Source organism: Salmo salar, chromosome 17 (genome assembly GCF_965601325.2).
Source record: "Salmo salar chromosome 17, fSalSal1, whole genome shotgun sequence".
Classification (NCBI taxonomy): Eukaryota; Metazoa; Chordata; class Actinopteri; order Salmoniformes; family Salmonidae; genus Salmo; species Salmo salar.
In genome coordinates, this window is record NC_138307.1 from 54,319,965 (window position 1) to 54,336,741 (window position 16,777).

Below are 16,777 nucleotides of genomic sequence, written 5' to 3' on the forward strand. Positions count from 1 at the left end.
AGAGGAAGAAATGAACAGAAAGTGGAGGAGATGGAAAGGGGGAGTAGAGAGGACAGAACCGAGAGAAAGAGGTCTTCTCTCTAAGAAAGCAATCATCAAAAAGCAAATGATGATGGAAGAGGAGAGAAAGAAAGCAAGTGATTATGTTAGTGTTGAGAGCACAGCTTTCGATGAGGTTATTGCTTGAGAGCACAGCTTTCGATGAGGTCATTGCTTGAGAGCACAGCTTTCGATGAGGTTATTGCTTGAGAGCACAGCTTTCGATGAGGTTATTGCTTGAGAGCACAGCTTTCGATGAGGTCATTGCTTGAGAGCACAGCTTTCGATGAGGTCATTGCTTGAGAGCACAGCTTTCGATGAGGTAATTGCTTGAGAGCTCAGCTTTCAATGAGGTCATCGGTTCAAAGGGTCAGCCTTATATCAGGATACATTGTTATAGGAAAACACAGGCCCTGACATCTGAGGACTATTTTATTCTGATGTTCTTTTACATTACTCAACTGTATATATTTGTCTTAATTTATCTGACTTGGCTCGTTGCACGGTGGACTGATTATTGGAGACATGCAATATCTGACCGTCCTCCTTCTCTTGGTCTTTCCTCCCCCTCCCTTCTCTTTTCGCCCTCCCCACCTACTTCCCTTCTCCTCGTGTTTTTTCACGACCCCTTTCCATCTACCCTCTCTTTTTCTTCCAGTCACCTCTCTTCCTCTCCCTCCTCTCCTGCTTTCCTTTCTCTCCCCGCCTCTCCTTTTCCTTCCTTTCCTACCCCCTCCTCCTCCCCTCCTCCTTCCCATCTCCCCCCAGTTCTCCTCCCCTCCACTCCTGTCTTAGTTGGGTCTTCCCTGTGGTGTCTTGCTTGACTGACTCTCCGACGCAAAGGCTTAGGTGTTAATCCCCAGCAGTTTTCATCACTTAGAGCACCAATCAAAAAGGGTTTAGCCCGTGTAATCTGCCATGCTATTGTCCTCTTCCTCCTCCCTCCACTCTTCCACTTTCCTCTTCTTTTATTTGCCTTTCTCCCTCCTCCTCTTAATACTCCCTCCTTTGCTTTCTCTTCCGTCTCTTCCTCCTCCCTCTACTCTTCCACTTTCCTCCTCTTTCTTCACCTGCTTTTCTCCTCCTCCACTAAATCTACCTTCTCCTCCTCCACTTTGTTTCCATCTCTTCCTCCTCCACTTTCCTTTCCTCCTTTCCTCCCTTGTTGAGTGTGGTATTGGCAATCCTCCAAGGAGGGAAATATACCCAAATGACCCTCTCCAGGGTTGGATGGGGTTAGGGAGGACGTAGCGTGACATCCGATCACACCAGGCTGGAGGGTTGGCACCGCATGCACAGCCCCAGGGGATCCGGCTTGCTTATTATTCCTGATCTACGTCTCTGGATCGTCTCACACACCTAGGCCTTTATTCCACAAGGATTCAGGAAGACCTAGTCCCATGGGCAGTAGGAGAGGGGAGGAGGGGTAGATGGAAGTTATGGGAAAGTCCATCAAACCCCTGGATGGTGTCAGCCTTTGGGGGAGAGGAGGGAAGGGGGGGAGGTTTTCAATGATGTATTCATTCAACACCCCTCCCCCTCGCTCTCTCTCTTTCTCTCTCTCTTTTTCTCTCTCTTTCTCTCTCTCTGTCTCTCTGTGTGTCTCTCTCTCTGACTCTCTATCTCTCTGTCTCTCTCTCTGACTCTCTATCTCTCTCTGTCTCTCTCTCTCTGACTCTATCTCTCTGACTCTCTATCTCTGTCTCTCTCTTTCTCTCTGTCTTTCTCTCTGTGTGTCTCTCTCTGACTTTCTCTCTGTCTCTCTCTTTTTTTTCTCTCTCTCTCTCTGTCTCTCTTCTCTAAGTCCTTGCATGGTGGGCTAGACAGTGTTGTGTACAGCAGTTGCAGTAGCAGCAGGCTGTTCCATTAGTTCCAGGTAAAGAGCGTGTCATAGGATCAGACAGTAGAGGCTAGTCGAGGATCTCTCTCAACAAGCCCACTGAGCCTGTACCATGCTGTCTGCTGCTGAGCACCGTGAAACTACCATTACACTTGATACCATCACATACACACATGCACACAAACGCAAGAGCGTGCACACAAATGCTCACACACATATACACACACATGGCCATGCGCACGCACACACACACACACACACACACACACACACACACACACACACACACACACACATACGGTGCGCCCAGACACACACATGCCAAGAGGAAGAGAAAGAGAGAGAAAGAAATCAATAGAAAGACAGAATAATGAAACTGCATAAAGAAATGGTCTTCAGCAGAAAAGAAACCACTGGTGAATGAGACTTCAGTCATTGTATCAGAGATCTGAAAGAATGAAAATAAAGAGTGAATAAATAAGAGAATGAAAGAGGCAGGTGAGGCCTTCAGGGAACAGCGATGGGACTCCCATAGGTTTGTTTGCTCTGGGATAATATCTTCCTGGTGTTGTGACAATATGTTTGTGGCTGTGGGCGGCTGCTCCACACTGACACCGTGGCACTGCGGTTACGACTTGTTGTGTGGATGGAAACCTACTTTACCACCACAACGCAGCACAGCCAGTGTTCATGTTGTCTTTCAGGCCTGCCAACTCCTGGCTTCTTCCTGTTAGCACAAATAAGAGCATTAGGAAAAGCCCACTTCTCTCTGACTCCCCTTGTCTCACCCTTACTCTCACCCTGACTGCCTCCCCCCCGTCCATAAAGACTCTTACAGAGGCTTAGAATAGATTTCCAAGGCATTAGTAAAGCCTTTTATTGGCCTGTTGTCTGCCAATTTGGAGATCTCCATCCCAGCATGGCAGTGACTGTGTGGGAGAGACTGCTAAAGGGGGAACACTTTAGCACGGCAGAGTTCTATACTGGATGTGTGTCTGTGTGTGTGTGTGTGTGTGTGTGTGTAAAAACTCTATTCTCTTCGACCAGTATTGCCTATTGCCTTAGTGCAGGTATTCTCAAACTAGGGTACTTATTTAAAAAAATTGTTTTCACTTTTTCGAACTGGGCTATACATTTGGGTGAGGTTTATTTCTCGCTTGAGTAGCCTCGTTTCACTGCCAAAAATACAGGTAGCCTAGTCAAATAATTAACATCCAACCACATTAACCGTTACTCTCTCGCGGGAAGTCCACTAACGGTCCGTATGAAGCCAAACATAGCTGCTGCTCATTCCGTTTGCTCCAAAATGGATAAATGGTTCAAAATAGTAAGGCAGGCGTCCATAGAGACACATACCAGCTCTACTGGTAGTACTGCTACTACCAGTAGTACTACACCTGCACCTGTCAACGACACAAGTTGTTCTGCTTCCATGAGCGCATCCAATGCTAGCATCAGTAATTCTACATTTGTTGTTAGCCCAGAGAGCATGGACACTGACAGTTGTGAATCTGATGCAGCCAAAGAGCTACTGCCCCCTTAACCGGGAAAGCACCAAACAACAGACAGGCACGTTGGACCATCGAAGAGGTGCAAATATAATGAGAACTACATTGATTGTTCACTTATATTGGGAGTTGTGCCTTTCCTCAGCCACAGTGTGTCATATGTGCAAAAGTACTATCTCACTACTTGATGAAACCTTCACTCTTGTGCAGACATTTAGAAACGAAACCTGCCAATTTGAAAAATAAGCCACGGGAGTTTTTTGAGCGAGAATTAAGATGACTTTCGAGTAATAAGACGTATAAAAGCAGCAGATACCATTAATAAGAAGGGGCTAGAAGAGTCTTATATGGTGAGCTACCAAGTGGCTAGGACAGGCAAGCCCCATACTATTGTGGAGGACTTAATTCTTCCTGCTGCCGCGGATATGGCTGGGACAATGCTTGGGGAAAAGGCCCAAAAAACTATACAGACAATGCTGTCATCAAACAATACTGTTTCACGACGCATCAGTGACATGGCAGGAGATGTTTTGAAACAATTACTGCTTCGCATACAAGCCAGTGAATTCTATGCGTTACAGCTGGATGAGTCAACAGACGTGGCGGGCCTGGCACAGCTCCTGGTATATGTCCGTTACGTTTATGGGGGGTCAATTAAGGAAGACTTCCTCTTCTGCAAACCACTGGAAACCAGGACAACAAGAGAGGATATTTTAAAGTACTGAACAACTTTGGGACATCAAAAGGACTTTTGTGGTCAAGATGTGTTGGTATCTGTACTGATGGCGCAAAAGCCATGACAGGGAGACATAGTGGAGTGTTAACGTGTGTGCAAGCAGTTGCTCCCGACGTCACTTGGGTACACTGCAGCATCCACCGAGATGCTCTTGCTGCCAAGGGAATGCCTGACAGCTTGAAAGACATTTTGGACACTACAGTGAAAATGGTTAACTTTGTTAAAGCAAGGCCCCTGAACTCTCGTGTATTTTCTGCATTATGCAATGATATGTGCAGTGACCATGTAACGCTTTTACAACATACAGAAGTGCGCTGGTTATCAAGGGGCAAAGTATTGACACGTTTTTTTTAATTGAGAGAAGAGCTTAAAGTTTTCTTTACTGACCATAATTTTCACTTGTCTGACTGCTTGCATGATGATGTTTTTTCTCACCTGAATGATCTGAATTTAGGATTACAGGGACTCTCCACAACTATATTCAATGTGCGGGACAACATTTAGGCCATGATTAAGAAGTTGGAGCTCTTTTCTGTCTGCATTAACAAGGACAACACACAGGTCTTTCCATCATTGTATGATTTTTTGTGAGCAAATGAAGTCAAGTTTACAGACAATTTCAAATGTTATATAGTGAAGCACCTGAGTGAGTTGGGTCTGCAATTACGCAGGTACTTTCCCAAAACGGATGACACAAACAACTGGATTCGTTTTCCCTTTCATGCCCTGCCTCCAGTTCACTTACCGATATCTGAACAAGAGAGACTCATCGAAATTGCAACATGCGGTTCTGTGAAAATTGAATTGAATCAGAAGCCACTGCCAGATTTCTGGATTGGGCTGCGCTCAGAATATCCTGCCTTGGCACATCACGCTGTTAAGACACTGATGCCCTTTGCAACCACGTACCTATGTGAGAGTGGATTCTCGGCCCTCACTAGCATGAAAACTAAATACAGGCACAGACTGTGTGTGGAAAATGATTTAAGACTGAGACTCTCTCCAATACAACCCAACATTGCAGAGTTATGTGTATCCTTTCAAGCACACCCTCCTCATTAACCTGTGGTGAGTTATTCACAATTTTCGATGAACAAATAAGGTTTTATATGTAAGTTGGTTAAATAAAGAGCAAAATTATTGATTGAGCTCTTTGACACTTCCCACGAGCCGGGTTGTGACAAAAACTCACACTCATTCTTATGTTTAATGAATGTATCGTATAGGTGTGTGTGTGTGTGTGTGTGTGTGTGTGTGTGTGTGTGTGTGTGTGTGTGTGTGTGTGTGTGTGTGTGTGTGTGTGTGTGTGTGTGTGTGTGTGTGTGTGTGTGTGTGTGTGGCAGACTTACAATGATGGCAAACAACAACATGTGAGAGTGCGCTGACCCTGGTGCTTAATGTATGCTGCCTTAATGTATGCATCTGTGACCTAATGATCTCTCTCTCTTACTCTCTGTCTCTTCCTCGACCCCCCACCCCTTTCTCCTTATCCCCATACAGACATAGATGAATGCCAGGAGGTGTTCAATAACGGCGGCTGTGACCATTTCTGCAAAAACACGGTGGGCTCCTTTGAGTGCAGCTGCCAGAAGGGCCACAAGCTCCTCACTGACGAGCGCACCTGCCAGGGTGAGCAGCCTACCTGGCTGACGGCTGTCATACGATCCTGTCTGATGACGTCACAACGCTTTTAAGACAGTTACCTTTGGAAACAGTGCCGTCACTCCATGATCAGATCCGAAAGGAAAGTGTCACGGAATAGGGATCATAGAAATTGATATACTAGAATATACAGTCAGCCTAGTAGTTTCTATCATACATCTCTATGATAGTAACTCACTCGTGTGCTTCATGTTCAGAGCAGGATCATACAAAGAATCAAAACAGGGGTTGGCCTACAAATCATTCACCTGGAATGACATGCACAGATAGGCTTGTTATTACAATTGATTTAACATCCTCCAGTGGGTGTAATTTACTGTCAGCTGTATTAAGACATTCTGCTTCTGTCTTCATATCTCATCCCTGGTTGTGTTTGGAGGACAAATGCAAATTCCTCTATACAAGTCACAGCAAGAGAGACAGGAGAGGAACACATCACAAATTATTTTATTAACAACAACACCCTGCAGTGTTCTTGTCCCCGAACCAAAAACACCAAATAACTCTATCCCAGTGTGTGTGTGTGTGTCATATTAAACATCAACACTGTCATATTAAACACCAAAAAACTGCCAACAAACAGTTTATACAACTCCATGCACTCAGCCTGGGTGTGTGCTGATAGGAGGAACACACACATACACACACACACACTGACACGCTCCTTCCACCCATCAGCATACCAACTTACCAGCTTTACTAAAACTAAGCTTCCATTTGCTAACAAGTGGTATTTTATTCCGAATTTTTTTTTTTTTACTTGTATTTATTTCATGTTTTAATTCTTTCCATGCTGGTAAGCTCTTCCAGGGAAAATCTTTCTTGGTAATACGTGTCGGAGAAGACCTACAGCTATGCCAGGTTCCTCCGGAGAGAGAAAGTGGAGGGGGAGACAAATATAGAGACAGAGTCTTTAGGCAGTTCCTATGCCTTTACAAGGACAGGGGTGATGGAGAATGGGGTGTGCAATAATCGTCAGGAACATGAAGACTCCCTACAGGTAGCTGTATTAAACCAATACAGTAGAGGTCAAGACGACAGAGGGAGCAGAGCTTTAGCTTTGCAGACACAGTATGCTTATTAAGAGGCAATAGACAGGCTACATTCTTTGGTGTTTTAATAAACAGGGACACTGTCCTTAGGTGTGTTATACCCGACCCCACAAACAGACAGACACCTGCACATCAGCCAAGCCAACAACTGGCACCTCTCTGTGAAATGAGATGATACAGTAACGCCTCTCTCAAGTCGTTCCAGCGCTGCGTGGTGGCTGTGGTTGTGGGTTGTGGTCTGATGCTAGTTTCATTAATCAGGTATGATAATGTAACCCTAGCCCATCATATAGACAGTTGCCTGGAGGACTGTAGCAAAGCAGCCAACAGAAGCCAACAGAAGCCAGGCCTGAACAACTTCCTCCTCATGACAAACTTTATCATAACACGCTGTATTTTTAGCTTCTGTAAATCTCCACAGCCCAGATGACTTGGTATTGAAATAGTCCAGGTGAGTTGGAGACGCTGGACTGAAGTAATGCGTTGCTACTGTCAGCCACCCAAATATGTCATTACATCGGTCTCACTAAAATTAAATAAAACAATTATAAACCAAAACCAGGGCTTGTATTTGCAAGTGTCTCAGAGTAGGAGTGCTGATCTTGGATCAGTTTGACCTTTTAAGTCACAATGAATATGATTATATATCTAGGGGGGGGGGGGCTGATCCTAGATCAGCACTCCTACTCAGAGATGCTTGATACTGTACATACAGCCATTGGTCCAGACCACAGTGAGTTGGTCTGATCTATCCCAGGCCTGGGGTGGAGGGCTTGACTGAAGGACTGAATTGGATCGGGAAGTCTCCACTGAGAACACCTCTTGGTGTTGTTTGGTGAGCAGAGCTCTGCTTTGGACTCCAGTCTGATTAATGGACCGGTCTTATTAGCTGTGGCTGAATAATGGGTGTTTGTGTGGAGAAGAGCCATAGAGAGTAATATCTATGAGTCATATATCATTATTTTATTGTACACTGCTTGTTGGTTTCTCAAGAGGAAGGAAGCAAACATGCTCTCTGCTACAACCAAGGACGATGACTTAATTGTCAGTCCTACACTAGTCTAAACTAACGTTTAGCATGATTATAGGCATGTCTAAGTATTGTGTGGGAGTGCACAGATCAGTGTGTGTGTTTATGTGTGTGACTCTTGAGCAACCAACCTGATATCCTTACTGACACAGACCCTGTAACCCCGTCACCCTGTAACCCCGTCACCTGTAACCCCGTCACCCTGTAACACTGTCACCCTGCACCTGTAACCCCGTCACCCTGTAACCCTGTCAATCTGTTACCCCGTCACCCTGTAACCCCGTCACCCTGTTACCTGTCACCTTGTAACCCTGTAACCCCGTCACCCTGTTACCTGTAACCCTGTCACCCTGTAACCCCGTCACCCTGTTACCTGTAACCCTGTCACCTTGTAACCCTGTAACCCCGTCACCCTGTTACCTGTAACCCTGTTACCTGTAACCCCGTCACCCTGTAACCCTGTTACCTGTAACCCTGTGACCTGTAACCCCGTCACCCTGTCACCTGTAACCCTGTCACCTTGTAACCCTGTAACCCCGTCACCCTGTTACCTGTAACCCTGTCACCTGTAACCCTGTCACCTTGTAACCCTGAAACCCCGTCACCCTGTAACCCTGTCACCTGTAACCCTGTCACCTTGTAACCCTGTCACCCTGTCACCCCGTCACCCTGTTACCTGTAACCCTGTCACCCTGTAACCCTGTAACCCTGTCACCTGTAACCCCGTCACCCTGTCAATCTGTAACCCCGTCACCCTGTAACCCCGTCACCCTGTTACCTGTCACCCTGTAACCCCGTCACCCTGTAACCCCGTCACCCTGTTACCTGTCACCTTGTAACCCTGTAACCCCGTCACCCTGTTACCTGTAACCCTGTCACCCTGTAACCCCGTCACCCTGTTACCTGTAACCCTGTCACCTTGTAACCCTGTCACCTTGTAACCCTGTAACCCCGTCACCCTGTAACCCCGTCACCCTGTGACCTGTAACCCTGTGACCTGTAACCCTGTCACCTTGTAACCCTGTCACCTTGTAACCCTGTTACCTGTAACCCTGTTACCTGTAACCCCGTGACCTGTAACCCTGTCACCTTGTAACCCCGTCACCCCGTCACCCTGTACCTGTAACCCTGTCACCCTGTAACCCCGTCTCCCTGTTACCTGTAACCCTGTTACCTGTAACCCTGTCACCTTGTAACCCTGAAACCCCGTCACCCTGTTACCTGTAACCCTGTCACCTTGTAACCCTGTTACCTGTAACCCTGTCACCCTGTTACCTGTAACCCTGTCACCTGTCACCCTGTAACCCCGTCACCCTGTTACCTGTAACCCTGTCACCTTGTAACCCTGTAACCCTGTCACCTTGTAACCCTGTCACCTTGTAACCCTGTAACCCCGTCACCCTGTTACCTGTAACCCTGTGACCTGTAACCGTGTAACCCTGTAACCCCGTCATCCTGTTACCTGTAACCCTGTTACCTGTAACCCTGTGACCTGTAACCCTGTCACCTTGTAACCCTGTCACCTTGTAACCCTGTAACCCCGTCACCCTGTTCCCTTTAACCCTGTCACCCGTAACCCTGTCACCCTGTAACCCCGTCACCCTGTTACCTGTAACCCTGTCACCTTGTAACCCTGTCACCTTGTAACCCTGTAACCCCGTCACCTATAACCCTGTTACCTGTGACCTGTAACCCTGTCACCTTGTAACCCTGTAACCCCGTCACCCTGTTACCTGTAACCCTGTGACCTGTAACCCTGTCACCTTGTAACCCCGTCACCCTGTCACCTGTAACCCTGTCACCCTGTCACCTGTAACCCTGTCACCTTGTAACCCTGAAACCCCGTCACCCTGTTACCTGTAACCCTGTTACCTGTAACCCTGTCACCTTGTAACCCTGTCACCCTGTTACCTGTCACCCTGTAACCCTGTTACCTGTAACCTCATCACCCTGTCACCTTGTAACCCTGTCACCCTGTAACCCCGTCACCTGTAACCCTGTCACCTTGTAACCCTGTCACCCTGTCACCCCGTCACCCTGTTACCTGTAACCCTGTCACCTTGTAACCCTGTAACCCTGTCACCTTGTAACCCTGTCACCTTGTAACCCTGTAACCCCGTCACCCTGTTACCTGTAACCCTGTGACCTGTAACCGTGTAACCCTGTAACCCCGTCATCCTGTTACCTGTAACCCTGTTACCTGTAACCCTGTGACCTGTAACCCTGTCACCTTGTAACCCTGTCACCTTGTAACCCTGTAACCCCGTCACCCTGTTCCCTTTAACCCTGTCACCCGTAACCCTGTCACCCTGTAACCCCGTCACCCTGTTACCTGTAACCCTGTCACCTTGTAACCCTGTCACCTTGTAACCCTGTAACCCCGTCACCTATAACCCTGTTACCTGTGACCTGTAACCCTGTCACCTTGTAACCCTGTAACCCCGTCACCCTGTTACCTGTAACCCTGTGACCTGTAACCCTGTCACCTTGTAACCCCGTCACCCTGTCACCTGTAACCCTGTCACCCTGTCACCTGTAACCCTGTCACCTTGTAACCCTGAAACCCCGTCACCCTGTTACCTGTAACCCTGTTACCTGTAACCCTGTCACCTTGTAACCCTGTCACCCTGTTACCTGTCACCCTGTAACCCTGTTACCTGTAACCTCATCACCCTGTCACCTTGTAACCCTGTCACCCTGTAACCCCGTCACCCTGTTACCTGTAACCCTGTCACCTTGTAACCCTGTCACCTTGTAACCCTGTAACCCCGTCACCTATAACCCTGTTACCTGTGACCTGTAACCCTGTCACCTTGTAACCCTGTAACCCCGTCACCCTGTTACCTGTAACCCTGTGACCTGTAACCCTGTCACCTTGTAACCCTGTAACCCCGTCACCCTGTTACCTGTAACCCTGTCACCTGTAACCCTGTCACCTTGTAACCCTGAAACCCCGTCACCCTGTTACCTGTAACCCTGTTACCTGTAACCCTGTCACCTTGTAACCCTGTCACCCTGTTACCTGTCACCCTGTAACCCTGTTACCTGTAACCTCATCACCCTGTCACCTTGTAACCCTGTCACCCTGTAACCCCGTCACCCTGTTACCTGTAACCCTGTCACCTTGTAACCCTGTAACCCTGTCACCCTGTAACCCCGTCACCCTGTAACCCTGTTACCTGTAACCCTGTGACCTGTAACCCTGTGACCTGTAACCCTGTCACCTTGTAACCCTGTAACCCCGTCACCCTGTGACCTGTAACCCTGTGACCTGTAACCCTGTCACCTTGTAACCCCGTCACCCTGTCACCTGTAACCCTGTCACCCTGTCACCCTGTTACCTGTAACCCTGTCACCTGTAACCCTGTCACCCCGTCACCCTGTTACCTGTAACCCTGTTACCTGTAACCCAGTCACCTTGTAACCCTGTCACCCTGTCACCCTGTCACCCCGTCACCCCGTCACCCCGTCACCCTGTTACCTGTCACCCTGTCACCTGTAACCCTGTCACCCTGTAACCCTGTAACCCTGAATCCCCGTCACCCTGTAACCCTGTCACCCTGTAACCCTGTCACCCCGTCACCCTGTAACCCCGCCACCCTGTAACCCCGTCACCTGTAACCCCGTCACCCTGTAACCCTGTCACCCTGTAACCCTGTAACCCCGCCACCCTGTAACCCCGCCACCCTGTAACCCCGTCACCTGTAACCCTGTAACCATGCCACCCTGTCACCTGTAACCCTGTCACCCTGATACCATGTCCCTGTCACTGTTTAGACCCCCACCCACATAACCAGGCTGAATGTACACTGTTATTCCAGACAGAATATTTTCAAATGCTCCTGCAGTGTCCAGTTCTCCAGCCCCCACACCACACACACACACACACACACACACATCCACTGTCTCCCCACTGACAGTTCACAGTTCAGATGTATTGTCCTTTTAGTGGAAAGCACTCTAAACAAAAGACAGTTCAAACAACTATCCAGAATACTGTACTAACAACATGGATGTTAACTCTGTCCTAACTGTCATGTAGACGCTGTCTATATTGACGATCAGTCCTTGGTGAAGGCATGGTCAGAGTTAACTGTCCTAACTGTCATGTAGACGCTGTCTATATTGTCGATCAGTCCATGGTGAAGACATGGTCAGAGTTAACTGTCCTAACTGTCATGTAGACGCTGTCTATATTGTCGATCAGTCCTTGGTGAAGACATGGTCAGAGTTAACTGTCCTAACTGTCATGTAGACGCTGTCTATATTGTCGATCAGTCCTTGGTGAAGACATGGTCAGAGTTAACTGTCCTAACTGTCATGTAGACGCTGTCTATATTCTCGATCAGTCCTTGGTGAAGGCATGGTCAGTGTTAACTGTCCTAACTGTCATGTAGACGCTGTCTATATTGTCGATCAGTCCTTGGTGAAGACATGGTCAGAGTTAACTGTCCTAACTGTCATGTAGACGCTGTCTATATTGTCGATCAGTCCTTGGTGAAGACATGGTCAGAGTTAACTGTCCTAACTGTCATGTAGACGCTGTCTATATTGTCGATCAGTCCTTGGTGAAGACATGGTCAGAGTTAACTGTCCTAACTGTCATGTAGACACTGTCTATATTGTCGATCAGTCCTTGGTGAAGGCATGGTCAGAGTGACCCACTATGGTCCAGTTCATGGCAGCATCTCAAATGGCGCCCTATTCCCTAGAGGCCTGGTCCAATGTAGTACACCATATAGGGAATAGAGTGTCATGGGGCTCTAGTCAAAAGTAGTGCACTATATTGGGAATGGTGCCATTTTGGACAGCCCGCGTGTGTAAACAGTAGCGTTGCATACGATCTGTGTTTCTCCTCACAGATATTGACGAGTGCTCCTTTGAGAGGACCTGTGACCACACCTGCATCAACTACCCTGGCAGCTTCGACTGTGTCTGTCAGGAAGGATACACTCTGTACGGCTTCACACACTGCGGAGGTGAGTAGGACACAGACGTGCATGGGATTGCACACACACACACACACTGACACACGCAAACATGCACACAAATACACACACAGTCACGCACTCTCACACACTTAGAAAGACATGGGAAAGAGATAGACAAACAGGTAGCTAGGAAGAGGCACTGATAGAAAGGAATTGACTGACACAAAGTGAGAAGCCCTGAGAGACTGACAAGGAGAAAGCGAGAGTAAGAAAGAGAGGGGAGAGAAACAGAAAGAGAGAAAGAGTTTTTTCATTGTGTGTGTTAGTGAGGGGTGACTGAGCACGTGCAGACGGCGCTGTCGAAAGCACACTCACACCTCAGTTCCCCTGAATATCCCTCTGTACCTGCGGCCCTGCCTGTGTGTGCATGTGTGTGACAGGTACAACACACACACATGTCGAGCGGAGGCAGTAGGTTTGACGGGTGTGTGTGTGTGTGTTGTGATCCCACTTCCCCTGGCCCTGTCTGACTGACAGCCATGTTCTTCAGTGGACGACTAAACAGGCCACTGTCTAAAGGGCGTTCCATTAGTGGTCAACACATACCAGTCAGTCAGATATAGAGCACGGAGAGGACATGAGCTGTCTGTCTCACACTGATGACATCACACACTCACTCGTAGCACAGGCTCTGTCTGATGATGTCATTGTGAACTTTGATGATACGCACGCGCACACACACACACACACACACACACTCTGACTGTTTTCTATGTGGTTGTGTCTCAGACATAGATGAGTGCAGCATTAACAACGGGAGCTGTGAGCACAGCTGTGTGAACACACAGGGAGGCTATGAGTGTCTGTGTCCGCCCGGTCAGAAACTCCACTGGAACAAGAAGGACTGCACCAGTAAGCACCTAAACATCTACTGTGTTTGTGTGTCTTCTATACACATAGGAGAGTATGTGTGCGTGTGTGTGTGTGTCATCGTTTTTGTGCTGTGACGGGTCGGTGGTTGTCATGGTGATGTGACCCTCTATGTTCCTCAGAGGCGGTGAAGTGTTTGCCCGACGGGAAGCCAGCGCCGCGCGCCCAGCTCAGCTGTGACAAGAGAGGCGGGGTGGAGGTGTGCTCACTCTCCTGTCCTTCCAACGCACTTTTCCTCGCAGGTACGTGGCTCAGTCCTACACACCCCAACACACACACACACACACACACACACACACACACACACACACACACACACACACACACACACACCTTACAGCAAGGAGGAACTGTTTTACTCAAAGACCAAACCTTCACTCTTTCTCCCCAGCAGAATCCTAGCCTTTAACCTCGACTCTCCTCAATCTGCAATCTACACTCCCTCCTTCTCTGGTTAAACTACATTAATCCTCTACCTTCTCTGATCTGGACTGGTCTGGTGAGGTTTAGTCCCCATGCGCTAGTATTCAGCTGACTCTTATGGATGACCAATGCCTGTGTAGCCGCGTGGTTAACTGAGCTCCAGCCACTCCGTTCTCTCTGCTGCCCTCTAGAGGTCAAGGCCAGTCCTCACGCTGCTCTCCATTCAAGCAGAGCTCCACTGAAAGTTTATGTGTGTTTAGATATGTGTGTTTGTGTGTGTGTGTGCGTGCGTGCGTGTGTACGTGTGCGTGAACATTCATTCATGAGCATAGATCTGTCATTCGGGATCTGTCATAATTTCTCTCCATCCCTAAGGAAATGTGTATTTATGCACGCGTGTGTGCATTTGTTTGTTTGTGTGTGTGACTGAGTTGTGTGTGTGTGTGTGTGTGTGTGTGTGTGTGTGTGTGTGTGTGTGTGTGTGTGTGTGTGTGTGTGTGTGTGTGTGAGTGTGTTTTCTTTTATGGCAGACTTCATATGGCAGTCTCTTGTAACTCTTAAATAGTAGAGAAAGTGAGGCCATAGAAATCTAATACCAATATTTTACTCCTCTGCACTCCATCAGAACCTCAACTAGCCAAGAGAAACACACATTGCCATCACACGGTTAGCACACACACACACACACACACACACACACACACACACACACACACACACACACACACACACACACACCCCAGGCAGTTAACGTAGCAGGGAGATTGGGTCACACTGCTCCTCAGACGGACCCCTCTATCACTTTGACAGCAATCCCATATTTCCTCATGTCCCATGTCACCCTGTCCCTCAGTGCTGCCGGTTTAATAGCCATAAACAAGTCAGCCAGTGGCAGAAGACAGGGATCCTGCGAGCAGAGCTGGTCTAAACAGATTGACCTTGGATGGACAGGGTTGTAACTGACATGTACTTGTGTGTGTCCCGCCAGACTCTGAGAACAGCTACACACTAAGCTGTGGTGTGCCGGTGCAACCTGGGAAGGCACCACAGAAGAGGAACGCCACCACCGCCCTGCTCACCTGTGCAGGTATGCAATGCATTATGGGACATGTAGTCAGAGATGTTATGCTTTGTTCAATATAAAGATATTTAACCATACCACTTCAGCTAAAACACACACATACCATGAGATCAGGGTCTCGCAGCTCGGTCATGACCTTTTGACGTCGATGCAGTTGAGATCTTTTCACTTCTCCCGTTGCCGTTGAGTTTAAATTCCTCAATTTCTTCATTCCCTCCATCGGAATCTTCACTCCCCTGCCTTTGGTGCTCGCCATATCGTCACTCCTATATTTCCTTCAGCACTCTGTAGATTCTGGACAGGGAGAGGGCCCTCGCACGGCCAGAGGAATGCACTAAAAGGGAGAGAGAGAGAGAGAGGGAGAGGGGTGGAGAGGGAGATGGAGAGTGTGTGTGTGAGAGAGATAGAGATGGAGAGATAGAAAGACTCACCATCTGGCTGGGGGTGTGAGTGTTAAGTGATATGAAATACAGCTCACCTCAGAGTGCCAATCCTGGACCGTCCCCTTTGAATCTCACAGCTCCCCCAGACATGTGGTTCGTCTACGCTTTCATCACGGTCTATCATTTCACGCTCCGATAACGGAAGTGGCAGATGATGACGGCGGTTACGATGATGATGGTGGTGATGATGATGATGGTGGTGATGATGATGACGGTGACGATGATGATGGTGACGATGATGATGATGGTTACGATGATGATGATCAAGACAGCTTTTATGTGGCGTCCCAAACCGCAAACAGCTCAGTCCATTCAGCGCCTCTGCTTTTCAGCAGCAAACTGGAGCCAGTGGTGTCCTGGTGAGTATGTTGTTAGTGGTTAATGGACAGAGCCACACACACAGCCCTTCATGGCCTCTCAGTGTGCTGTGTGTTTACCTGGCTCCGATCTCAATGTTCCTATCCACTCAGCGTACCCATAACCACACACACACACACACACACACACACACACACATACACACACACACACACACACTCTGACCCTTGCGTGTCTCCAGCACCTCGTTAAAAGGACAGCCATCCCGACCACCCAATACATGACAGACAAACAGACACAAACACACACATTCCGTCTACCTTCCTCCCTGGTGTCGCCTGGACTGCTGATCGCCGGGACGATGTGGGTTTTTGGTTTTGCCTTTATTGCCAGAGAGACAGACAGAGCGTGATGAAGCATTTGGCTGTGTTAGTTCCTCTGTGACCTAAACTTCACCTCAACCAGGGAACACCAATAAAGGTGCCCTGGAGATGCACTCTGAAGTGCGTGATCATTCATTAGTGTATATTTCTGTGTCTTTCTCCTTTATGTAAATGAAGATACGTTACCCCCGCCCATCAAGCAGAAAGCCCGCTTCAAGGTCAAAGATGCCAAGTGTCACCTGAGACCCAGGAACAAGGAAAAACACAGAGAGACGTCCAAGCCGAGCCTGCAAGGTAAACCCTGCTACTCCTAAACGACTGTACAAACTGTACTGTATAACACAGCCTACTCCTAACTTAGAGTGTACAGCATCAAGTAATACAGACCGAACTAAGAAGGT

General features: G+C 48.1%; 1 protein-coding gene across 7 annotated transcripts in view; it reads left to right on the forward strand.

Moving 5' to 3' along the window:
* The window catches only part of LOC106576154 (signal peptide, CUB and EGF-like domain-containing protein 1), a 176,270-nt gene that overhangs the window by 150,514 nt on the left and 8,979 nt on the right, over positions 1-16,777 (forward strand). For all 7 annotated transcript variants that reach the window (XM_014153088.3, XM_045699776.2, XM_014153094.3 and 4 more), the window contains 6 exons: positions 5,624-5,752; positions 12,730-12,846; positions 13,588-13,710; positions 13,851-13,970; positions 15,140-15,238; positions 16,554-16,670. In XM_014153088.3, coding sequence (XP_014008563.1) covers positions 5,624-5,752; positions 12,730-12,846; positions 13,588-13,710; positions 13,851-13,970; positions 15,140-15,238; positions 16,554-16,670 — 705 coding nt within the window. The remainder of the gene's footprint in view (positions 1-5,623; positions 5,753-12,729; positions 12,847-13,587; positions 13,711-13,850; positions 13,971-15,139; positions 15,239-16,553; positions 16,671-16,777) is intronic.